We start from the raw sequence: 25,375 nt of genomic DNA, 5'->3' as shown, positions 1-25,375 counted from the left end.
GCCGGTCGCGCGCTGTGGGTGCGAGTCCATTAACAGCAGTCAAAACTATCTTTGTCCACCTCAGCCTACGACATATGAATACATTATTAAAATCAGTTTGCCTCTTCAAAGTTCACATTTGAAATTCAGAACTTGATGCTTAGTGAAGTTTATTATGTTTGAATATCATACATATAAGAAAGACAAACGTGTAAATATAATTTATTATTTACATAATATAACGTATGTATGATATGTCATGATAACGGAATACATGAAAGACATGAGTATTCAAATGCAAAGCTTCGCCATATTCCCTAGCCAATCTAAGTTATCTGTGTCTATCACATTAGTCTATAAAAGATAACTGCAAGAGTTCGTTCACACACATTTGACGATATCTGACAATGTGTGACAGTTTTCGCTTTCGTCGCCTGTAACTTCAATTTTAGAACATCTCCGGTAAGAGCAGTCTTGCCATCATCCCATTCTTATTAACCTGCAAAAAATTATCACTTTTATAATCACAATGCGAGATATGTTGTACAATTCGCGGCTTCGATCACAGTTTCCTCAACATTATTCTCATCTTTGCAATTATGTTTTGTAAATCATTGATCTGGAAGCTCATAAAAAAATCAAACGAAAGACGGCAAGTATGCCATTATGGTTATATTTCTGAGGATGGCCTCCAAGCGGTGTCTATATGTAAAACTCTTTATCTTACATGTACATACAATCTGATGATTTTCTTCTTTATATACAGCAGTATAAACGCGACAACAAAATCTAACATGAAAATCTCACCAATACAAAGTTCTTTGCAGGTTGGGGTAGGAAGCATAATTGTTGATACTTATATATGTAATAGAATGTCATAAAATACAATTGTTTTTGAACGCTTGCAACATCAGGCTCACAGTTTGTGTAAAATGAAATGAGTCATTTTACAAACGCAGATAACATTTTTGAGTAAAGTTCTATTTTCCATTTGGACATGACACAAGTACACACATATATCCATATATCTACTACATAATACATGTATATTTACTCGACAAAAATTCACTTTTCTAGCATAATGAAAGAGCACTTGATTAACCGCTTCAAAAAGCAGGGGGAATATTGCTACCCTTCATAATATTATGTCAGTATCAAGTTGACGGAATGTGTAATTTTTATATTTTTTTTAATTCCCTTTATATTTTCTTTATATCGTTGTTTGCACATGACGCCATAACTCTCCTCAACCAGCGGTTCCAACACCAAAACGTAAAAAAAAGAAAGATCATTACTTTGCATCGATTGCCCGATTTTCCTCAAACTTTCACTAATGTGTTCTACTAATGTTGCTGCTTTCACTCAATCCACATTTCTCTTTGGGTTTTGTTTTCCTTTAAGATTTCAGAACAACAACAAATGTATAAGTAGACGGAAACTGCACACACAAATAATTTCCAAGAAAAGAACTCATGGTATCCCCCAAAATGGTGTACTTTTTTTGGAATCTTGACTCCATAAAGATTGCAAATGTGATTCAAGTGTATAAAAATGGAAGACTGAAATCGAGAATGTATATACAATACATGTTATAATGTGTTCTTTGTTGTCATAGTCACACCAAAAAACCTTGAATGGTGTATGGCATCTTTTTCACCAGCATTTACATAACAATCATTTTGTTTCACTGCAAATACTGTATCAGCTAGTACATCGTATTCAACAGTATTTGATTTATGGGGGCTCGTTCACGATGGTTGCTTATGTATATACAGGGTAAGTGTTATTCTCACAATTATTCCATTGCCATAAAGATGTCTGTATATCAAATGGAAATCTATCAGGTGAACGACCTGTGGCTGACATGATTCTAGTACAATCGTTAAACTCAAACTCTTATGATCGACCGTAAGCTTGTCGTGCTCCGTTTCACAGTCTAATAGATCGGGGTTGGTGTCACAGTTTGCATCCGTCATTCAGACTGAAAGTCAATCAATCGCGACTGGTCCTGCGTCTGGATTTCTTGGCACTAAGAGAACTCCTTGCTCTTGTTGCTGGCCGTTGTTCGGAGGTGCCCCACCGTCCCCAGCGTTTGGCTGTTGCTGGATGTTATTGAAATTAAAGGGTGAAATAATATGAAGGGTCATACAGATTTCTCTTTCATTATCTACTTTATAACGCTATGTGACCAAGGAGTCGTCGTAGCGAGCTTTATAATAATGATAATAAAAATTTACATTCATATGGTGCTTTATATAAGTAATTTCTTATAAAGCGCTATATCTGCTTACAAACTACTCAAAGCGCCTGCTGCTCTCTCTTAAGGAAATACAAAATAGAAAAGGTACAAAAAAATAGTACATTACAATACATTGCAATACCATACAAGGCAATACAATACAATGACAATGCCTAAAAGAAGAAATAAACAAAAACCAACTAATTAAATGATTGAGCAAAAGGATATGCCTTTACATGTCGTTGAAAAGTATGTAAGTTGTGTATGTTGCGAACAATATCCTGAAATTTATTCCAAAGTGAAGGAGCCATAAGGAGGAAGGCGCGATCCCCGCAGGTTGTCCGAGTTTTAGGAACATGTAACACCGTCGAAGACGAAGAACGTAGACTGTAAGCCGACTGTTTCACTATGACCAAGTCCTGAAGATACTTCGGAGCCATGTTATGTAATGCCTTGAAAACAAGGGTAAGAATCTTTTACTCAATCCTCTTCTTGACCGGAAGCCAGTGGTATTGTCTTACTATTGGGGTGATGGGGTCGAGTTTTTCCTCACACGAGCTAGAACACGGGCGGCACTTTTCTGTACCCTTTGGAGGCGAGAGATAGAAGAGTTCGGCAGACCAGCTAATACTGCATTACAATAGTCAATACGCGATGATACTAGGGCGTGAATAACCTTGACAGCATCAGATTCAGACAAGAATCTGCGAATTCTTGCAATGTTCCTCAGATGGTAGTCGGCACTCTCACAAGCACTCGTGATGTGGTCATTCATCTTCAACCTGTTGTCTAGGATCACTCCAAGGTCACGAACTGATTCCAAGAGCGCCAGATTCTGGCCATTCAGGGAAATGTGCTCCATCTCAAACACAGAGTGTTGGTGTCGGGAACCAATCAGGATCACATCAGTTTTGTCATTTTTACGTTTCAGGGAATTGCCACTCATCCAATCCTGCATTGCTGTCAAACAATCCTGAGTTTACTGACAACAGACCGGTGGGCCCCATTTCATAAAAAGTTGATATGATAGCAACTCTTGCTCGAATGGCACTTGTCATAGTAACGACAAGAATCCAGCTTCCGGATTGGCTGTTGCTATTGGAAGTTGCCATTCCAGCAAGAGTTGCCATCCTAAGGCTACGGTCACAACCCCCAAATCAGCCTGCTCGGCGACAGGTCGGCGAGTGTAGCCGATTTCGGTTGGACAACGACCGGTGACCGACCGGTGACCGACCAGGCACCACTGATTTTTAAGGCATCGGTCGGTCGCCGCTGAAATTTTTAACGCGGAGTTAAAATTTCAGCGGCGACCGACCAGTTTTCACTCACTGCCCAAAATACGCTCGATGTCCGAGCGGCAACCGCCAAGGCACTGACATAATCGAGCGGTCGCTGCCGCGCGATTTTGGGAACAAAAATAATAGAGACAAAAATGACAACAGCACAGAAGAAAACCAAGGAAATAGATCGAGCGGTCGCCGTCGAGCAATTTACTGACTAAAAATGGTAAAGATAAAAAAAATGACAGAAGCACTGAAGGACACCAGGCACTAGATGGGGAAGAGAATCCAATGTGGATGGAGGAAGAACGCAAGGGGAGGGATAGAGGCAAGAGGCAACATCTCAGCATCTCAGCATTTCGGCAACCAACATGAGGGACAGGGAAGACAGGGACATCCACTTTGGGGCAAAAGAGATGGAAGCTAAAAGTTAGTGTCGATATGTAGACTTGGTAATATATGGTTTGGTTATCTTATCATTTATTAAAGGTCTACTGAATGAAGAAGTACATAATTACATTCCGAATGAATGATAAGAAATGGGGAAAATGAAAATATTAAATAGGAATAGAAAAATGCTGTAGAATAAAGAAGCATACAAGATATTTTGGAATAATCTAATCTATTTCAATCTTTGTTCCATCTTAGACTTTCCTCCCTTTTGTTTGATTTCATAATAATATTTCTAGTTATTTGTGGTTTCAGAAAGCTGAGGTTTATAGTTGGTAATTGAATTCTTAGATCTGTTTCCTCGAGTTGTATCTTAAGTAATAGATTAATTGATTGATTGATTAATTAAATAATTATCACATCACAAATTACGTAGGTAGGCATGCATGAATAAACCCGGGTAGCTCGTAAGAAATTTCCGGCAGAGACTGAGCGATAGCGACAACACGTGTGGAGCAGACATGCGGATTTCAGCACAGGGTAAATGAGTAGTTGAACGTATCACGATTGTAAAACAAATCCTTTTCTATGTCTCTGCAAATTTGAATTAGGTTATCTAAGCATAAATATATCATGATATATTATAAAATAGATTAGCCATATCAAGAACTTGCTTACGTGAGAGTTATTTGATAACGTTGCAAAATAAAAACCCCGTCATTGAATGGAATGTCCCAGAGCTGTCTCGGGGGCTCGAGGACGTTATGGACACGTCGATTTGCAAGTGGGTAAGATGTGATTACAAATGGGTTGAAATGAAAAGGATTTATGAATAAAATACCCAAAAGCATAATGTTTTTTCATAATTTATTCACAGTTTATTATTTCCTTTCATAAAATTCACATAAACTAGTGCAGTATTGAGGTAACTAAGTGCACATTTGCATGAGTGTACACGCGTCAACCCTCCTGCCTGGTTGGAATGGCACACAGTCAGTTTTTCAATAATGTATGAATGCTCTTCGCGTGTAGATCGCGCCGTAGGGAAGATAGCGCCCAAGTTCACTGCCAACTTACTAGACAGGCACGAAATTACAGATTACATGGAGGCCCATACGTGGATGGGTTAAAATGAGCACAATATTAATCAATGCCTTTAATATCAATGTCATGCACATCATCACTGCGACCACCACCATCACCAAAACGTCAATGTCTTACGAATTGTCAATATCAAAAATGCCAGTGGCATACTGATTAAACCTAACAAGCTTTAAAAACTTAGTAAAAATCACTCCTGAATTAAATAAATCTTTAAATTAAAAATGATTATTTTTATGTCAATAGTGTCTGAATACAATTTTAATTACCCTTTACTAAAATTAGTTTGATAGCGAGCGACAAGATGAGCTCTGATTGATGGTATGCATCTTTGCTTGTACTCATGCATATACTCTTATTCATTTTCTCTTTTCCTCGCCGCAATAAAAAAACGGGGTCCACGCGCATGCGTACTCTTATTCCGAAGACGTAAGTCATGAATATTCATATCATGTAGACTTGGGGTCCGGAACTTATGTGGGAAAAATAATTTCGCAGCCCGGCAGTGTAAACGGACAAAATTGCGGGGCTCGGCCGCGGCTCGGTCCAGCCCCGCACTGTAAACGGTGTCTAAATGCGCAGAAGATAACAACTGATTAAATCAAGGAAAATGCATGTGCGGTTGTGGTATGTATAGGTACAGTACATAACCGCTCAGACATCTTTGTTAGCGAAATGCAGGTACTTTTGAAGAGATAGTCAAGGTTCTAGCTATTTGATCATGATTTGTTGTCTCATTTTCCACCTTTTCCGCACATTTTTCCAGTGTAAAAACAGATAGCAAGGGAAGAGGATATGTCTGTCTTCTATCAGGCAAAGTCATAATGTGTAAGCGCTAACAAGCGAATTGGTAATTTCCAATCCAGTGAAACGAGATCAGTCATGTTCTGAGGTTTGCTGCTTCTCATCACTGGCGTTTATTCAAAGACGTTTCAGTCTGAAAAGGCGCATCAGCCAGATAATACCAGAATCAGGAAACAATTCTCTTGTCAATGACGATGCACGATTATGTAATCACCATTTTTGAGACACCTGTATGTACTCATGGAGATGCGCATAGTCATATGGCGGCGGATCTCGTACTTTAAAGTGGTAGGTTTCGTCGAAAGTCCATTCGTTAGTAGGTCCGTGATACAGTACAGACAAAAACGGAGCCGCTAATTGCCCAATGTTAAAGAAAAATAACTTAGAATGAAAAATTCCGGTACTTTTACATTTAAGAATCCCAGAAACCCAGACCATGAATGCAAACTACGGATATACATGGGCGTCACCAGGAGAGGGGGGGAGGGGTGCGCCCCCCTTCAGAACCTAAAAAAAAAAATAACTCTTCAGTCTGCGAGCGACCTCAACGCCGGGCGCTAAATAATTGTTTTTTTTTTCTTATTTTTTTAAAATATTTTGCACCAGGAGGAAAACAAAACAAAACAAAAAACAAAACAAAAACAACAAAAAACAAAAACAAAAACAAAAACAAAAACAATCGCACCCCGGCTCTGGCAGCACTGATGCTATACATACAGGCCCGAATTCACGAAGGTGGTACAAATTAAACCATGGTTTAAACCATGGACAAAAACCATGAAGCGCCAAGTGTCGCATTGAATATTTCGTTACAAAATCAGTCATTTCGTCGAGGAAATGGTTATTTTGTATCGAAATGACAACATTTTGTAACTAAATTAACATTTCGTCCACGAAATGATAATTTCATTAACGAAATAGTCATTTTGTCGACGGAATGACCAATTTCGCAACGAAATATTCCGTGCGACACTTGGCGCTCCATGGTTTTTGTCCATGGTTTAAACCATGGTTTCATTTGTACCACCTTCGTGAATTCGGGCCCATAGTGTTTACTAGACCGTAGTACATACGTAAGGTATATTTCATTCATTGTGCAACGGATTATCAATTCAGAAAATGCAAAAGCTCCGTCGCATGGGAGGGAGATACCCCGCCCACTGTCTCCAATCAGTGGCGTATTAAACTGGGGGGGGGGGGGGCACGTGCACCCCCCCCATCCGCTGGTAAAAAAAAATATCAAAATGGTAATTCAAGGGTTAGTTAACTGCTTTTGAAATTCACATGAAAGGGTGAGCAAGAAATTATTATTTTTTTCTCTAAGATGTCTTTTAATTGAAGAGGCATCAATCATGTCGTGTGAAACATTGTTCAAAAAGCCCGGAGCCGACAAAATATTGTGATTCAGCGTGATTCCTGGTTGGCATTCTGAATGATAAGCAGGATGGAGCAGTGTACTCAGAACATCCGAACGGCAAAGACTCGCTGCAATGCAGAATGTACACCTCTGTACCTTACACTTCGTTATATCAAAGCTAGATCACTGAGTGTTGCTTTACATACTATAGTCTATATAAAATGCCTTGCATTGGCAATAATAAGACTTGACCTGGGCAATTTCCCAGCTTTTCCATGTATAAAACACACACACACACACACACACACACACAAACAATTAGGGGATGCTCTAAAGTGCAGATTTTGGACATCCTTCCCCGGCATGGTCACTTCGACGCCCCCTCGCTGGTCATACCTCCCCCGATCATGAACATAAACCGACATCCTTGACTATATCAGTGGTGCACCGCCCCCACCACCCCTTAATTTCCAAAGCGAAAAAAAAAAAGCTACAAACGGCAGTTTTTGGACTGTAAAAAGTCAAAATTTTCACGCTCGCTCGCTCCGCTCGCTCGTATTTAATCGCTATGCCATTCTCCTGATGTTGCTGCCAGTATTAGATTGCCAGCAGTTGGACCCGGTGCACCCCCCTCTCCTTAATTTTCAAAGCGAAAAGGAATAGATATACAAACGGCAGTTTTTAGACTGTAAAATGTCATAAGTTTCAAGCTCGCTCGCTCTGCTCGCTCGCATTTTAATCAATTCATTTCAAATCAATTCAAACTTTATTTCATTTTTCAAAAAGAACATAAACATTTCACTTTCTTTGGTAACATAGAATAAGGCTGCATAATTCATAACAAGGTAAACTGAGAAAACATAATTGTGGAACATTGAGGTTACTAAAACGTTGTAAGGAAAATTGATTGACTGAAGTGATACAGACGATATAATCGTTATGTCATTCTCCTGATGTTGCTGCCAGTAATTGCCAGCAGTTGTGCCCGGTGCCTCCGCCCTTAATTTCGAAAACGAAAAAATATATAGCTACAAACGGCAGTTTTTTGACTGTGTCAAAATTTTCAAGCTCACTTGTTCCGCTCGCTCGCATTTAATTGTTATGACATTCTCCTGGTGTTACTGCCAGTAATTGCCAGCAGTTGCGCCCTGTGAGCCCCCCTTAATTTCCAAAACGAAGAAATATAGCTACAAACGGAAGTTTTGTAGATTGTAAAATGTCAAATTTTTCAAGGTCACTCGCTCCGCTCTCTCACATCTAATCTTTATCCCATCCTCCTGATGTTGGTGCTAGTAATTGCCAGCAGTTGCGCCCGGTGCACCCTGCTTAATTTCCAAAGCGAAAAAATATAGCTACAAACGGTAATTTTTTTACTGTAATGTCAAAATTTTCAAGCTTGCTCGCATTTAATCGCTTTGCCATTCTCCTGATGTTACTGCCAGTAAATTGCCAGCAGGTGCGCCCCCTTAATTTTCAAAGCGAAAAGATGTAGCTAAAAACGACATTTTTTAAACTCTAAAGTGCCAAAATTTTCGAGCTCGCATTTTATCTTTGTGCCATTCTCCTGACGTTGCTGCCAGTAATTGCCAGCAGTTGCGCCCGGTACGCCACCCCTCCTTAATTTCCAAAGCGAAAAGGAATAGCTACAAACGGCAGTTTTTAGACGCTAAAATGCCAAAATTTTCAAGCTCGCTCGCTCCGCTCGCTCGCATTTTAATCAATTCAATTTAATTCAAACTTTATTTCATTTTTCGAAAAGAACATAAACATTTCACTTTCTTTGGTAACATAGAATAAGGTTGCATAATCAAAACAAAGTAAATTGAGACAACATAACTGTGGAACCTTGGGGTAACAAAAATGTTGTGAGGAAAATTGATTGACTGAAGTGATACCGACGATATAATCGTCATGCCATTCTCCTGATGTTGCTGCCAGTAATTGCCGGCAGTTGTGCCCGGTGGCGCGCTGCCCGGTGCCTCTCCCCTTAATTTCGAAAACGAAAAAATATATAGCTACAAACGGCAGTTTTTTGACTGTGTCAAAATTTTCAAGCTCACTTGTTCCGCTCGCTCGCATTTAATTGTTATGACATTCTCCTGATGTTACTCCCAGTAATTGCCAGCAGTTGCGCCCTGTTTTTCTTTTACTGTAAATTGTCAAAATTTTCAAGGTCGCTCGCTCCGCTCGCTCGCATTTAATCGTTATCCCATCCTCCTGATGTTGTTGCCAGTAATTGCCAGCAGTTGCGCCCGGTGCGCTCCCCCCTTCATTTTCAAAGCGAAAAGATGTAGCTAAAAGCGGCATTATTTTAACTGTGAAATGCCAAAATTTTCGAGCTCGCTCGCTTCGCTCGCTCGCATTTAATCGTTGTGCCATTCTCCTGACTTTGCTGCCAGTAATTGCCAGCAGTTGCGCCCGGTGCGCCACCTCCCCCTTTAATCTCCAAGCGAAAAGACAGAGCTAAAAACGGCAGTTTTGGGACTGTAATATGTCAAAATTTTCAAGCTCGATCGCTCGCTCCGCTCGCTCGCATTTAATCGTTATGCCTTTATCCTCATGTTGCTGCCAGTAATTGCCAGCAGTTGCGCCCGGTGCGCCCCCCTTCATTTCCAAAGCGAAAAAATAATTATAGCTACAAACCGCAGTTTGGGATTGTAAAAATATCAAAACTTTCAAGCTCGCCCGCTACGCTCGCTCGCATTCAATTGTTATGCAATTCTCCTTTTTTTCTTTTTACAAAAAGTCCCTCCGTGGGAAGGGCATTCCCCTCCTACACCCTCTCCCGCTCGGTTGCTTCGCTCCCTCGCCGAGGATCTCACTCCGTCACACAATGTACCCCCGTAATAGTCCTCCATGTTATGTTTATTTTCACTATGCTCTATTTAACACTCTTGTATTTACAAAAAGTTCCTACGGTGGGAGGGGGTATCCCCCTCCTACACCTAGTCCAGATTCTGGACGTTTTCTATCATTACGCATCCACGCGCCGCTCCACAGCTTATCGCGCTACCCCTGTAACCGCTCGATGCCAACATCCAGGGACCTGCTGGGTCTCTCCTTCGGGGGGAACGTGTTCCGCTTCCGGCCGAATCGACCGCTGCTTCTTCAGTGCCCATGGCCCCGCCGCCGCCACGCAGGGAGCTCATAGCCGGTACGAGCCGTGCTCCCGCGGCGTTAGGGGCTCCACCTGGGGAGGAAACCTTCCCGACCCAGGCGGAGAGCCTTCGACTGCACCGCCCGGTCCCGGCCGCTGCCAGTCAGGCTCCGGTGGCTACTACCCCTACCGGTGGTCTACTCTTGCCGCCCCCTCGGCCCCCCCCCCCCGCCCTGCCTCGGGCCTGGCGGCCCGTACCTTGTTGGGTGATAGCGCACTGCCAGCGGAGACTCTCTCCCCAGCACTGGCGCCTCCCCCTTTCCCACCCCTCTCTGATCAGCTCGGGGTCCCTGCCTCAGAGTCTGACCCCTCTTCAGAGTGGGAGTCTATGTCCACCTCCTCGGCGGCGCCCTCCCTGATCGGGACTGAGGCCCCGCCTGGTTTGAAACACCTCAGTGAGGAGGCGGAAGCCTTGCTCCTCCGCTACTTGGAGGAGTTTTATACGGTCCGCCCGGACCCTGCGGAGCAATAGCCCCAGGCGTCCCGGCTCTTCCGGGGGGATCGGGTACTCACCCGGCATTCCCCTCACAGCTGACTTCAAGGATGAGTACGGGCGCATCGCTCGTGAACCGTCCCCCAGGGGTGGCCCTCCTGGTTTGAGAAGAGCGTTCACTTTTCAACCGGGCGACATGGCCCGTTTTCTGTCCCCGGAGACGCTATCCCCCGAGCTGCTTGCTCTAGGTGATTACGTCGGGAAGGTCAACCCCCTACGCAGGCGCTCCTTCCTTGAAGAAGATAAGAGGTGGACGCATATGTCCATCTTGGCTAGGTCCACTATGCGTCTGGCAGCGTATGCGGGTGCTCTGACCAATTTGGCCGTACAAGCAGACGACCTGCGGGTCTCTCCAGAAGACAGGCAGTTGCTTGACGCACTGCTTATGTCCCTCTCGGAACAACTGTGGAAACAGTCTACCCGTGCAGCCTTGTACACGACTCGTCGTCGCAGGAACCTGGCTCTAGAAGCACTGGGTTTTTCAGCTAGACAGCAGGTTCAGCTGACCGCTGACATGCCCTGCGAGGGCCCCTTTCTGTTCTCAGGTCAGTTTGCCCCTCGGATCAGGGATGAGTTAGCAAGGTGCCAACAGGCCCGTGAATTGGCCACGCAGCTCAGATCCGTCCAACCACGAGCCCCCCGACCCCGCGGAGCTGCTCGCCCGACGGCGGCACCCCCCCCGCGTAACGGTCACCTTGCCTCCCCCTAAGCCGTCCTGCCGCTCCGGCCGCGGTCGCCGCAGTCACAGGGGTAGAGACAGACAGCGAGGATCAACCCGCCCGGCCGCCAAGGGCCGCGGCGGCTTTTGACTCCTTGCCCCGAGCGCTTCAGGTCCCCCAGCTGGGGTAGGCGGCCGCCTGCAGGCCTTCCAGCCGGCCTGGGCGGCCATTACGGACGACGCCTTCGTGCTCTCCGTTGTAGGCGGTGGCTTCTCCATCGAGCTCGCCACTCCCTTACCCGGAGGCGTCATCCGTCTCTCCCCCCCCCCTCGCTTGCCTCCCCTCAGACGCCGAGGCATGGCGGCCGAGATCGCCGCCCTGTTAGCGAAGGGGGTAGTGGAACGGGTCCGCGACCACCCGCGGCTCTCCCTTTCCCCTATACCTTTCTGGTCCCCAAGCGCTCGGGGAGCTTTCGCCTCATTCTCAACCACAAGAGAATAAACATTATTATCTAATAAACACTATTATCCCTATAATTGCCCTAACATCGAACAAAAAACTTTTACACAGTAAGCCTACCTTACACCGCCCGTGTCCCCCAGGCCGTACGCACGTCCGCACGCACGCACGTAACCGGTCACCCGCCATGACTCCTCCTCCAGTTCCACATAACCAGGTCACCCGCAATCAGGACACACAGTCAAGTCGCGCCGCGAGGCGAGGGGAAGGAGGGGGGACACAGATAGGTGGTCGATGTACCTCGTAGATAAGAGGATCACGCCTGATCCTCATGATCTACATCAGTACATCCGACCACCTATCTGTTATAGTATGCTAGACCGACACGGACTAACAAGGGAGGCTTGGCTGTAAGGCGGTGTAATCAACGGGACTTCGCCGCTGACAAAAGGGCTGCCCTAGAGAAGGAGGGCACAGCAGCGGGAACGTCCCGAAGATAAAAAGAAATGAACGAATTGGGAGAACGCCAATAGGCTGCTTTTTGGATCTCCTCGACCGACACTCCTGCGAATAGGGCCCAGGAAGCGCTGATCCCTCGCGTGTCATGAGCGCGGGGCGCTACACCCGGGGAGAGAGCCTCTGGGCCAGCCGCTTTGATAGCGGCCACAATCCACTTCGATATGGTGTCTTTAGAGGCAGCAGAGAAGGGCTCCTTAGTAACTACAAAGAGTTGATCCCCGGAGCGTCGGTCCTTGGTACGGGCCCAGTAATATTTCAGGGCCCGCACCGGACACCAGACTTTGTCCTCTGCAATAGAGGAATGAGCGGCCAGGGGTTGGATGAAGATCTCAACCGGACTGGAGGCTGCTGTCTGATTTTTGGCCACATACGAAGGGTTAAGGATTAGCCGCACGCCAGCCCGTTCCCAGCGTATGTGGCCCTGCAGGGTAGACAAGGCGTGAAGCGCACTACGGCGCTGCCCAGAAGCGATAGCCAAGAGAAAAACCGTCTTGATGGTTAAATCCCTAAGGGAGGCTTCGGCTAAGGGCTCGAAGGGCGACCTGGCAAGCGCCTCTAGCACACGAGGAAGGCTCCAGGATGGGAGCAATCTCCTCGACGGGGGGCGTTCCAAGAAGAAGGTGCGGAGTAAGCCAGAGAGGGAGGGGGCAGTAGATATAGTGGACCCATCCTCGAAACCAGTATGCACTGCCGCGATGGCAGAGCGATACCCCCGAATGGTAGAGATGGTTAAACCTTTGTCAAAGAGGGAAACCAAAAAGTCCGCCACATCTCTCAAAGGGGCTGAACGGGGATCCACCCCGTGAGATTGGCACCAGGAATAGTATCCAGCCAAACGGGAATTGTAAGCCTCCCGGGTGGATTCCCTCCGGCTGCGGGCAACGAGTGAAGCAGCTCGTTCTGACAAGCCCGCTTGAGTACCGGATTCCCTGATAAGGGCCAGGCAATCAGGTGGAGTGAGCTCGGTCGGGGATGCAGAGCTCCCGACACCGGCTGCGCTATTAGATCTGGGCGAGCGGGAAGGAGCCTCGGGCTCCCCACCAGCAGGTTCGTGAGCTCTAGAAACCATGACCTCCTTGGCCACCAGAGGGCTATGAGGAGGATGGTCGCCTGGTCCCGTCTGATCTTCCGCAGGACGCGGGGAATGAGGGGAAAGGGTGGGAACGCATAGCCTCTGAATCCCTTCCACTGGAAGGAGAAGGCGTCCAGCCGCCAGGCTGCGGGGTCCTGCACTCTCGTGCAGTACCTGGGTAGCTGAGCATTCAGCTCCGAGGCGAAGAGATCCACCTCCAGCGGTGGCATCTGGTTCACCAGTCGGCTCATGATTCGCGGGTTGAGTCTCCACTCGGAGGGGAAGACCCGGCCTCGGGACAGGAAGTAAGCAATGAGGTTGTCCCTGCCCGGTATATGCGAGGCAATGCGCGCGGTAAATGATCACACCACACAAAACAGTCCAGGCAGTGGACTATCCTACACCCTCCGCACTGAAGGAGCGGAATGGATCATCGCCGAGGATCTCACACCGTCACATAATGTACCCCCGTATAGTCCTTCATAGCGAAAGATTCGTGTATGTATATAATCACATGTATAATTTGTACAATATAATATGGAGTATGTGTAAATGTACATGATGACACAGGAGCCAATAAATCAAATCAAAAAAAAAATCTCACAGTTTACATTTACTGTCAAAACGCACCCCCCTTGAAAAAAAGCTGGTGACGCCCCTGATATAACAATTCCATCAAAATTGCATTTCCTGCCAGTGGCAGTGTGCTTCAGCAAACCACTGACACGCGACAAACTGCAGATTAAATAAGCAGATGGCATGAAACTTCGTGCGTAAGGTACGTTGGATACGTATTGAAATATGCTTGTACTTAATTCACTTTCGTAGATTTCTTACTCCATTGTTTCTCTGTATCAGATGACGTAACCAGCTGAAACAATTCAATTTCCATAGAAGACACACCGCCAGTGCCAGGATCATGGAGAGAACACAGATCACTGCTATCAGTGCCACGTGCAGACGATCGAGCGACGAACCTGTCAATGCCAAAAAGAGTTTGGGTACCAATAATTACGTATAGTCCTAAAAGCATTAACTATAGCCATCAAAGGTCCGGTTTACCTTTGGGAGCAGTCATTTGAAAAATGTTCAAGATATCGCCTTTAATGCATATGTGTATGTCTGTTGTACCACAAAACACCCTCCCATAATACAAGTTTTGCAATAAAGCCTAAAATATAAGGAGATGTCAGTATTTTTCTCAATAAACCGTAGCGGTATACGGTTTAGCCTGGAAACATTTTTATCATAACTATTGTTCACATTTTGTATATGTAACAATATTAGCATCAATGTTACTAATTCAAATTTTCACAGTGGTTGTTTCTATCCCTAACTCACATTTTAGAATTATTTCTAAGCACTAATGCTGGTTTCTGTCTCATCTGCAAATGGTAAATTATGCCTTTAATGCTTATAGCGTAGATTGGTTGTAGTTGTAGCTGAATTGAGTGACTGGAAATTTGTGTTAAGGGCGTATGTTTGTCTAACATGCAAACCATGAATCCTTGTACACTCACAACAGTCTGAATCACACAGATCCATTCGAATCAGTTTAACAGTGATTTCACGTTGACCATGTTGGCAGTGTCTGCATTAAACTTTACATAGTATCTAAATCAATGTTTTCTTTATTTTCAGCAACTTTATCCCCCCCCCCCCCATTCTTGATCCCTGATTTTTGAGTCACTTAAGCTTGCACTTGGTATATTCCTGCAATCCTATAAGAGATTCTGTCACGTATAACCACCTGACTCCAAAGTTTGACGCAGCATTTGATATCTTGTCGGTCAATAATTATTTGAAAAACCTCAATTCTATATATTCGTCTTTTTAAGTTTCTTATCTCTTGAAGTTAATTGCAGTAGCAAGGTATTTGAATTGTTTACTTTATTCTACACAGCATTTGCATTTCTTCGAATACTTAAGATTATGTGGTGTGTTAACATTTGTTTGTTAAACTTGCGCTTACAATGTCATGATAGTGACTATGCATCCCTCGCAGTTTCTTGCATAAAATTATAGTTGTATATTGTGCGGCTTGACGACTAAACATTACAACTTTCTCAGACGAGGAACAGATAGAAAGGCAAGGAATATACACACTTATGAATTTGTGGTGGCCACCTAAACATAACAATTCATAAAATAATGGTGTTCTGACATCTATTTTTGGTGGTCCTGGGCCGCCGGGCCACCGCTAAAAATGTCGAGCATTGTATTAGGCCTATTGTATAGATATGTATATATATATATATATATAAAAAAAACTATTCCTGGTATTCACCAATGGTCATTAATTTAGTTCCTTTTCCCTCCCAGATAACTTAAATTGAGTGTAAACGATAAACGCAATACCAGGTTCAGGAGCACGTACAATTCTGTACAGGCTCTGGGTTTTTGTCGGCTGCAGTGGTTGATCCCGCATAGAGTTCTGTGGTTGATCCAGCACAGACATGACAGAGTTCAGCCGTTGATCCCGTATAGAGTTCTGTTGTTGATTCTTGTGAAGTCGTCGCTGGTTCGGTGTTGATACTTTTACAGACTGTGTCTGACGTATCGGTGCAATGATCAATGAGTCGTTTGTTCGTTCCACAGTCCGAACATTTGTGGCAAATCGTGCACCGATTGAAATGCTCTTTGAGGAAAAACTTATCCCCACAAGCGTTACATCTATACAGGGGAGAAAAAAAAGACATGTCTATCCCTCTATGCACTTAAAATAAAGGAAAGAATTCGACTGACATAACAATTCATAATACGCAAAAACCCATGCATATATATAATCTGTGCTGCAAAAGCTTTTGATATGACAATAACGCACAGTTACAAAAAAAAAGTTACAGTTGAAAAATATGCCTTGAGTCTTGATAGAAAGATTGCTACCAGTTGGGGATTTAATCAACATTCATAACAAACGTTTGGAAACTATCCAAATGCTACATCAAGATCAAGATCAGTTTTCAAGAATTATGATCATAATCCTCCGCAGTGATTTTTTACAATGTTTTATTCCCTAGACATTTGATACAAAATGCTCTATACACGCGACTTTTACACTCTTGTTTTTACAAAAAGGCCCTACCGTGGGAGGGGGTATCCCCCTCCCACACCGTCCCCCGCTCGGTCGCTTCGCTCCCTCGCCGAGGTTCTCACACTGTCACATAATGTATAACCCCGTATATGTTATAATCATAGTCCTCCACAGTGATTTTCCCACTATGTAAAATGAATAGTTTTCATAAGTTATGATCATAGTCCAAGTTATGATCACAGTCCTTCGCAGTTTTTTTTTTTTCACTATGTTTAATTCCTTAGAAATTTAATTTAAAATACTCTATAAACGCGACTTTACACACTTGTTTTTACAGAAAGTCCCTCGCCGAGGAATCTCACACCGTCACATAATGTACCCTCGTATGTTATAATCACAGTTCATCACAATGATTTTCCACTATGTGAAAATAAATAGTTTTCGTAAGTTATGATCATAGTCGAAGTTATGATCATAGTCCTTCGCAGTGATTTTTTTTTGCTATGTTTAATTCCCTAGAAATTTGATTTAAAATGCTATATAAACGCGACTTTACACACTTGTCTTTACCTCTCTACTAAAGTCTATAATCCAGTTGTTACAATGTTTTGGCCTGCTTACAGTGGGGTCCTAATGACCTGCGTGTTGTAGTATGCCTTGACCAGTTTTATGCAATCGTGGCTGCTTTATCTCTTCTTGGCATCTTTTGGTAGGTCTTGACCTGTCTGTAGTTCCAATGTTCTATTATGTCTTGACCTGTGCAGAGCCATTTTCCTGCTTTCTCCTGTTTTTACCAGTGTCACGGCCATTCGTTCAGTGCTACTTCGTAGTCTTTCTCAAGTTTTCATGTTAAATGCTGCGTCAAATTTCCTGTGATAGATAAGTTGTTTTAGATAATGGCCGCAGTTCAAGACGCATGCATTCACCAGTTATGCGGCTATATTATTTTGATGTATTGCTTATATGAGTCAGATAACTTCATTCATATAATATATCGACACTTCACGGAACATGTGATTTTCAAGTTTGTATCACGCGCATTATTTAAAACTTTAATTTGTGCAATTTTTATGTCAATTAAGTAGTTTCTTTGATATTTCTTTTCTTTTTCTTTTTCCTACTTTTTTTTTGCCTTTTTTTATCTACATTCGTCTTGAATTTGAACTGGCAAATTATTATGGTTACACAATATCCTTGTGTCTTATGTAATCTTGCTGTAAAAGCAAATCAAAAAGGTCTTCTATGCACATCATGTGATCAATGGGTTCATATTTCTTGTAGTAATGTACCAATAAATTTGTACAATGATATATCTCATCAGTTTATTGGCTGGGAATGTCCTCGGTGTATTATGCAACATCTACCATTTTCTGATACAGACATTTGTAATGACAGCCAAATTGATCAATTATGTAGCCCCAAATTGTTAGACACCGATGTTCAAACCCCCCCTAAACCAAATCTGGTATATTCAAATTTTACAGGCAAAGGTTTGAAGTTTGTTCAATTGAACGTTGTAAGTCTTGTCAAACATATTGATGAAATACGTTCAATTTTGTGCTGTAATGATATACACGTTTTTGCTTTAAATGAAACAAGACTTGATGAGTCAATATATGATCGTGAAATAGAAATTCCTCATTACAATATAGTTAGAAAAGATCGTAACAGATCTGGAGGTGGGGTATCATTTTACATCCATGAGAGTTTAGAATTCGAAATCATAGAAGACTCTCCTATGTCAGGACTGGAAGCAATTGTTTTGATTATTCGTTCTAAAAAGTCAAAACCTATTGTGATTGTCAACTGGTATCGGCCTCCAAACTCTAAAAGTGATCTTCTTGACCAATATGAACGTTTTTTGGAATTCACAGAAAGTCTTGAGTGTCACCTCATTATCATGGGCGATATAAATCTTGACATTCAAAAGAAGGCTAGTGATTGTACTACTAAACGATATATACGGATAAATGATATATACTCTCTGAATTTTGTTAACACTACTGAATGTCCAGGATCACTAATGAATCTGCATCGCTTATCGATCATATGTTAACGAACAGTATTGAAATGATAAAGTCTTCTGGTGTTATACACAATGGTGTAAGCGACCACTCAATGAGCTACCTTGTATGGAAAGCCCATCAAACTGACATTGAAATGTTCATGTCTGATCTATCTCAAATGAATTGGATTGAGGTTGAGGGGGAGAATGACATCGATCAAGCTACTGCAAATTTCGAAAAGCTTTTGTTTCACGTTGTTAACAAGCATATGCCTCTTAAAACTAAGAGAGTGCGTGCAAATAAATCCCCATGGCTTAATGATTCGATTTTTGTTCTCATGAAAAAAAGAGACTTAGCCAAACGAAAAGCTTTTAAGTCCAAAAACGAAAATGACTGGAAAATGTACCGTGTTCTGAAAAACAAAGTAACCTCCTTGATTAAAAAATCGAAAAGAAGCTATTATACTGAACACTTAACCAAGGAACAAAACGCCAGCAAGTCTTGGAAAATACTGGCTTCATTATTACCAAAGGAAGGTTCCAATTCCCAGCCTCCACCCAGTCAGTGCCAGAGCATGGCAAATCAGTTTAACCACCATTTTGCTAATGTTGCGACTGGACTGATCTCTGATTCATCTGAGAATGAGCCTGAAAATTGTAATTCAATTACTGATACCTGTGTCAAAAATCTTTTCAAACTGTGTACTGTTAGCGAAGATGATATTTTAAAAGAAATACAATTATTAAAAGATAAGAAATCTGAAGGCTTAGATGGTATATCTGTACATATTTTGAAAATTTCTCAGAATGAAATTGTTAAACCTATAACATTTTTGATTAATAAATCCATAACCCTTGGTATCGTTCCCAAGAAATGGAAGGTTGGTAAAATTATTCCTTTACATAAAAAGGGTGACAGATCGATTCCAAATAATTACCGACCAATTTCTATATTGTCATGTTTATCCAAAATCCTTGAGAGAGTCATACAAAAACAGTTGATTCAGCATTTGAGTCAGAATAATATACTCACAATAGAACAATCGGGTTTTCGTCCGAATCATTCTACTTCCACAGCACTGATTAAGGTCACGGATACGTGGTTAAAAGCCATGGATGAAGGAATGTATACAGGTGCCGTATTTGTCGATCTTCAAAAGGCTTTCGACCTGGTCAATGTGAAATGCCTTCTCAATACAATGCATAGAATAGGGATCAGTAGCACCTCGCTTAAATGGTTTGAAAGCTATCTCTCGGATCGGAGGATTGTTACTAGTATAGGGAATTGTTTTTCTGAAGAATTACCCATTGGGCTGGGGGTGCCTCAAGGATCTATCTTAGGTCCCTTGCTATTCATTATATTTATCAATGATTTACCTTCTGTGTTTGACTTATGTAGCGTACATTTGTATGCGGACGACACAGTTTTATATGTTTCTCATAAAGACCCGCGTACAGTACAATCAATTTTGCGATATGAGCTTCTGAAACTTGACAAGTGGATTTCCAAAAATAAACTTAAAATCAATTATGAAAAAACTGTGAGTATGCTTATTGGGAACCGTCATATGATTAAAAGGTATAATAGATTGGATCTTAGCATAAAAGGCCATGTGATAAATCAAGTACAGAGTGTGAAATATTTGGGCCTTTATATCGATGCTGAACTCAAATGGGATGTTCATATTGATCATTTGTGTCAAAAGGTGGGTCGCATGATTTCATTTCTTCGTCGTTTACGACAATTTATCAGTAGAAAATATTTAAATTTGATATATCGAACGGTTATTTTACCTCATCTAGATTATGCAGATATTATATTTCAATCATCACGTGGGCAACTTCTTAATCAAATACAAAAACTTCAAAATAGAGCAGGAAGAATTATTTTAAAGATTAAGCCACAATCTCATTTTTCCGTATCATCCATGCATGAAATATTACAGTGGGAAATTCTGAAATCTCGTCAAATTCGTCACGTTCAAATTATGATGTTTAAAGTTTTGAACAATTTAACACCCAGTTATTTGCAAGAAAATATATCATATGTTGATAAACCCTATAATTTTCGATACAACAATCTTCCTTTACCAAAACCTCGAACAAATAGTTGTAAACGCACATTTTTTTATAGAGGTATAAAGTTGCATAATAGTCTTCCCATTTGTATTCGTAACTGCCCAACAATTGTAACATTTAAGCGATTATTGTTAAAAAATTAGACTGAATAAGACTCAATGGTGTCTATTTTATGAACAATTCAAAGATTTTTCATGTATGATGTTTATGTATCAATCTGTATAATTATCGATTTTTAATTTGAATAAGAAGATAATATTGAATATCATTATTGTTATTACAAGACGATATTACCCCGTTTCCTCCCACTTTTTTTTCTATATTTTTTTTTTTCTTCTTCTTCTTCTTCTTCTTCTTCTTCTTTTTCTTCTTCTTCTGGTCCCCATGGAAGACCAGTGACTCTACAACAGTGTCGCTGAATATGGGTTTTCCAGCCGTTTTCCACTATCTCATCTATCACTTTGTCTTTGTTATTATTGCTTAGGTTCTGTGTTTGTAAACTCTCACTCGTACTGTTTAATGATGTTAATTTTCTTTTGTTTGTATAGTTTGTATAACATTGCATTTCTGTAAACTCTGTATATTTGTAAAGTTATTTCATTGTATGCTTTTTATGACGGGAAATAAAACCAAACCAAACCAAACAAAAACTCCTTACCGTGGGAGGGGATATCCCCCTCCCACACCCTCCCCCGCACCCTCCCCCGCACGGTTACTTCGCTCCCTCGCCGAGGATCACACACCGTCACATACTGCATAAGCTGTTATTTTCGCAAAGGTTTAATGTACGCAGAAATAACAGCGTACACAGTAATGACCCCCCCCCCCCCCATATAGTAATGTACCCCCATTTTCAGATTCGTGTATGTAAAAAAATCTCGCAGGTTACATTTAGTGTCAAAACGCACCCCCCCCCCCCCCTCTTGGAAAAAAAGCTGATGACGCCCCTCCAATTGGTTTAAAAAGTAAAAGAAAAGCTTTATTCTGCTTGTGGAGTTTCCTTTTTGTTGTTCTTAGTTGGTTATCTCGTGCGTCAGCCTAAGAAAGTTTAGGAAAGAGCCCAGTCTCCGGACCGGCAAGTACCCGCTTGCTTATGCGAATATTGGCGGTTGGACTAGGAATATTGTAGAGTCAAGTGGTAGTTTAGGTTTTCTCACGTATTAGTGTCTTCATCGGCACTGAGACATGAATCGATAATACTCTGGCTCAACTTGCAGAGTATGAGATGAGTGGCACCGTCCGGGCAATCAAAACTCTTGTTGTTCGTCGATTCCTGTGAAATGAATTCAGAAAAACATATCAAAGAATACCGCTAAGAAGGTTTGAGAATATTACACCATCTTATTTTACGTAAGCTTTATAAGTCCATCGTTAAGCTTCAAGTATTAGTATTGCATTCGTATCCGTGGGTTGTAGCTTACTTTCGAAACTTATCATTGTACTGGATTTGTCTATATATTATGTAATATCATAATACACACACACATACACAGAGAGGAGAGAGAGATATTTCTTTACACACACACACACACACACACACACACACACACACACACACACACACACACAATGGGTCTCGACCATGTGGAGAACCAGTGTAGCTTATGTAATATGTATATGAATATATGCCATATCACATATTAATTACTTATCAATCAACAACGATCATTTAACATTAATTTTGTAGTGTACTTACCGCATTCGAAGCCATGCATCTATAGTTCCAGATGAGTGCAATCGACAGAAGAATATATACAGTATTCTCTTTTAATGTCGCCATGTTTCCTGTCTCTGAGATGTTAGAGAAATATATATACATTGTGTATATGTATCATAATAACCATAATATATCAAAAAATATCAAAATGACCATAATAATATATCAAAGAATATCAAAACCACCATGACAAGACAATAAAAAAGGACATGCTGATGACAATATTGGTCACATTATGGACTACTGAGAAAGGTTTCAAAAATTGTTATTTCTGTCACAAAACTACAATCATCAACATCACGTGTCCACAATATTCTTCCAGTCTTTACGAACTGAAGCATTATCAGTTATTTACACGGCATCAAAATCGGTCATGAACCAATGTATTGCGTTTTAATGTCAATATGAAGTTATCTAACTTGGATCCAGCAAACGAACTGCAAATAATGTAGGATGCGTAAATGTTGCTAAATGAAAACGTAAATACCAACAGTGATGATTTTGGGAGTCATTGGAAGCAGAAAGCACTATACAGAAATCGATCACAAAAACGTTAAAGAAATTCACAAGAGCCTTGGCTACTCATAATATAAGGTAGGACACGATCAAAACACACACACAGGTCTATACACGCAGTTAAAGTAGCCAGACTTGTGTCGAGGTATGAGTGCTCGCACGAGAATTATTTCAAATAGTCTTTCGCACAGTTTTATTGTTATCATATCAGTTCAAGGCCTGTGCAGGAAATGTACAACACAGATACATGGGCAACACCATTGCTCTGATAGAGTATTTGCTTTTCTCAGTGTACCCAAAATACGACCATAAATGCCGAGCGCATGTTATCAGCCTATATCTTGTACAGGACTTATGTAAGTCAACAACCTGAATAGACGTAGTCCTTTATCATCCATGCTTAAGGAAAAACTAACATTGTATACAAAATATATACGGAATTGGCCTTCACTTCGTTAAAGCTTACTTACGACGGGTTGTGATTACTGGTATAATAGCACCACATGATTTATTCTCTCGTTATGGATAGAACAACGATCGGAATTAGGACATTGAGTAGGATTTTGTTCTAAGAATGCTTTTATCGTCTATAACAGCTCGTGAAACTAATTACTTTACTTTACTTTAATTTACTTTAGTAATCAATGTAGATAAAGGCAAATATTACAGAAGTCATTACTCACATCAGGCGCAGTGCGATGCAGTGATTTCACAAAGTTGAAATCAAAGTTCGTCACATCAGGCTCCCTGCGATGTTTGAAATGCAGTGATTGATCTTCACAAACTTAATGCTCGCATTGTGAATGTGACATGTACACTGATATTGACAATCAGCGTACTCATTCTTGCACAAAAAGAGTCCTTACTTATTCAGACGGAGTAACACTTTGAGCAACATGGACCTTGAACGATGGTACTCCAGCGAGCTAAAGCTTTCTCATTGTATAGCAAGCTAGTGGTGGGAAAGAATGCAGAATACGTTAAGCCAACATACAAAATATATACACAAAATACGCTATATAGGTTTAGGAATGTACAACTGATCAGCGAATTTGACATCAGTGACTGCCTAGCCTTGTTGATGGGCAGCTGAGAATGCAACGTACAATACCCTTAAATGCCATTTAATTGTCCTATTTATAGTTAGGAAATAACAAAACAAAATGAATGTACCTTCTTGAAATACAATAAAGGATTCAGCTATAAACAGATGTCAGATTATATTTGTATCTTCTCCACATCACAATAAGCGCATATAGTAATTGGTTGTCTTTAAGTTATTCTGTTGACTTTACTTCCCTTCATGTCTGATCCTATTTTTGTGATATAGAACCCCTAACCGGCGATAGAAAGCATGCAAAGTAAAAAACAAAATTCTTCTTTCGGGAAAACGTCGGCGACGCCATTTATGCTTTCAAACATGTCCTTATCGACTTCTTTTGACATGGGTGCGTATATAGTAAAGTGCAGAGCGACCTCACGGGGGTCAGTTGCCTGGGTAACCATTGTACGAAAACGATATACTGCCACGGAACCCTGTAACATGTCACGCATAATGAAGACAATGCACATCACGCACTTCGCATTTTTTGCGAACATTTTTGTTCAGCTCAGCCCATGCGTGTTCGGGGGGGGGGGGGGACATACAAAATAAGATAAATAAACCTACTAATGTTGTTATGGCGACTGTATGACTCCGCTATATTGCATTATTCTCTTAATAGTTCTTGACAATAGTTGCCAGTGTCAGTCGACAGTTTTCCATGATTGGCAAATAATCACTATTTGGTATGGTAATACATAATTACCTACACACGAATTTTTATGACAATACTTCGAGCCGTTTTTGAAATGTGGGCAAAGGTGATTTTTTTTTCACTTGACCTTTGCCAACATGACCCAAATCCCTCCCACAGAATCAATATGCAGTAATGGCATATTTATATAGCCATGCAGTTTAAAAGGTAAAACGTAGTTCTGTGAAGGGCTCAAAATTCATCTCCAACTATTAAGAATTTGCTTGCAAATGTCGAAAGGTTCTACTAGGAAACTCATCTGGTTCATGCGGCTTGCCAGGATATCGAGTTGTTTGGAAGTGTAAAATCGTTAAGATCGGAACAACCAACTTTTATTCCTGAATGAATGTCCAAACGCCCTCTCTGTTTAGTTCTGGGTATTACCAGAACGTCACGTGATAATCGATCGTACCCAAGTAGTAGTCGTGGGGGGGGGGGGGGGGGGGGGGAGAGAGCAGGCCCTCATTGGAAGATTGGAAATGGCAATAAAGGAAAAGATGTTAGATAGCCGAGAAAAGGAAAGAAATTAGCAACGAAACTAGGTACGCTGGCATAGCACAGCAGGAAATACAACCAATTTTCAATATGGATAATAACACGATGATCCTTTACTCGAGATTTGTAGCAACCATTGATACTGCATGGTTGTTTTGTTGCTGTATGGGGTTTTGGGGCAGGTATTCTGTGTGTATGTGTTTGAGCGAAATATGGCTGTATAC

General features: G+C 41.7%; 1 protein-coding gene across 4 annotated transcripts; it reads right to left on the bottom strand.

Moving 5' to 3' along the window:
- Positions 1 to 916: 916 nt before the first annotated feature.
- LOC139716378 (uncharacterized) lies at positions 917 to 24,002 on the bottom strand. 4 transcript variants are annotated; one of them, XM_071627928.1, is made up of 6 exons: positions 23,544 to 23,994; positions 22,324 to 22,418; positions 21,785 to 21,900; positions 15,887 to 16,182; positions 14,347 to 14,486; positions 917 to 2,081 (listed from the first exon to the last, which is right to left on the bottom strand). In XM_071627928.1, the coding sequence occupies exons 2-6, from the start codon at positions 22,405 to 22,407 to the stop codon at positions 1,968 to 1,970; spliced, it is 750 nt and encodes a 249-aa protein (XP_071484029.1). In that variant the 5' UTR covers positions 22,408 to 22,418; positions 23,544 to 23,994; the 3' UTR covers positions 917 to 1,967. The 4 variants fall into 4 exon arrangements, with proteins under 4 accessions (XP_071484029.1, XP_071484028.1, XP_071484026.1 ...); XM_071627927.1 differs by lacking the exon at positions 917 to 2,081 and having other exon boundaries at positions 11,840 to 14,486; positions 21,711 to 21,900; positions 23,544 to 24,002; XM_071627925.1 differs by lacking the exon at positions 917 to 2,081 and having other exon boundaries at positions 11,840 to 14,486; positions 23,544 to 24,002.
- Between the last annotated feature and the right edge of the window lie 1,373 nt (positions 24,003 to 25,375).

The sequence above is a fragment of the Diadema antillarum genome, unplaced genomic scaffold (genome assembly GCF_040938485.1).
Source record: "Diadema antillarum isolate AM-2024a unplaced genomic scaffold, OU_Dant_1.0 scf00000064, whole genome shotgun sequence".
NCBI lineage: Eukaryota > Metazoa > Echinodermata > Echinoidea > Diadematoida > Diadematidae > Diadema > Diadema antillarum.
Note: the sequence above shows the minus strand (reverse complement) of the source record. Positions and strands in the feature narration are given on the sequence as shown.

What these genes read in the sequence shown, in the direction of transcription:
- LOC139716378 (XM_071627927.1), bottom strand. Translation starts at nt 13,506, where the DNA reads ATGGTTTCTAGAGCTCACGAACCTGCTGGTGGGGAGCCCGAGGCTCCT.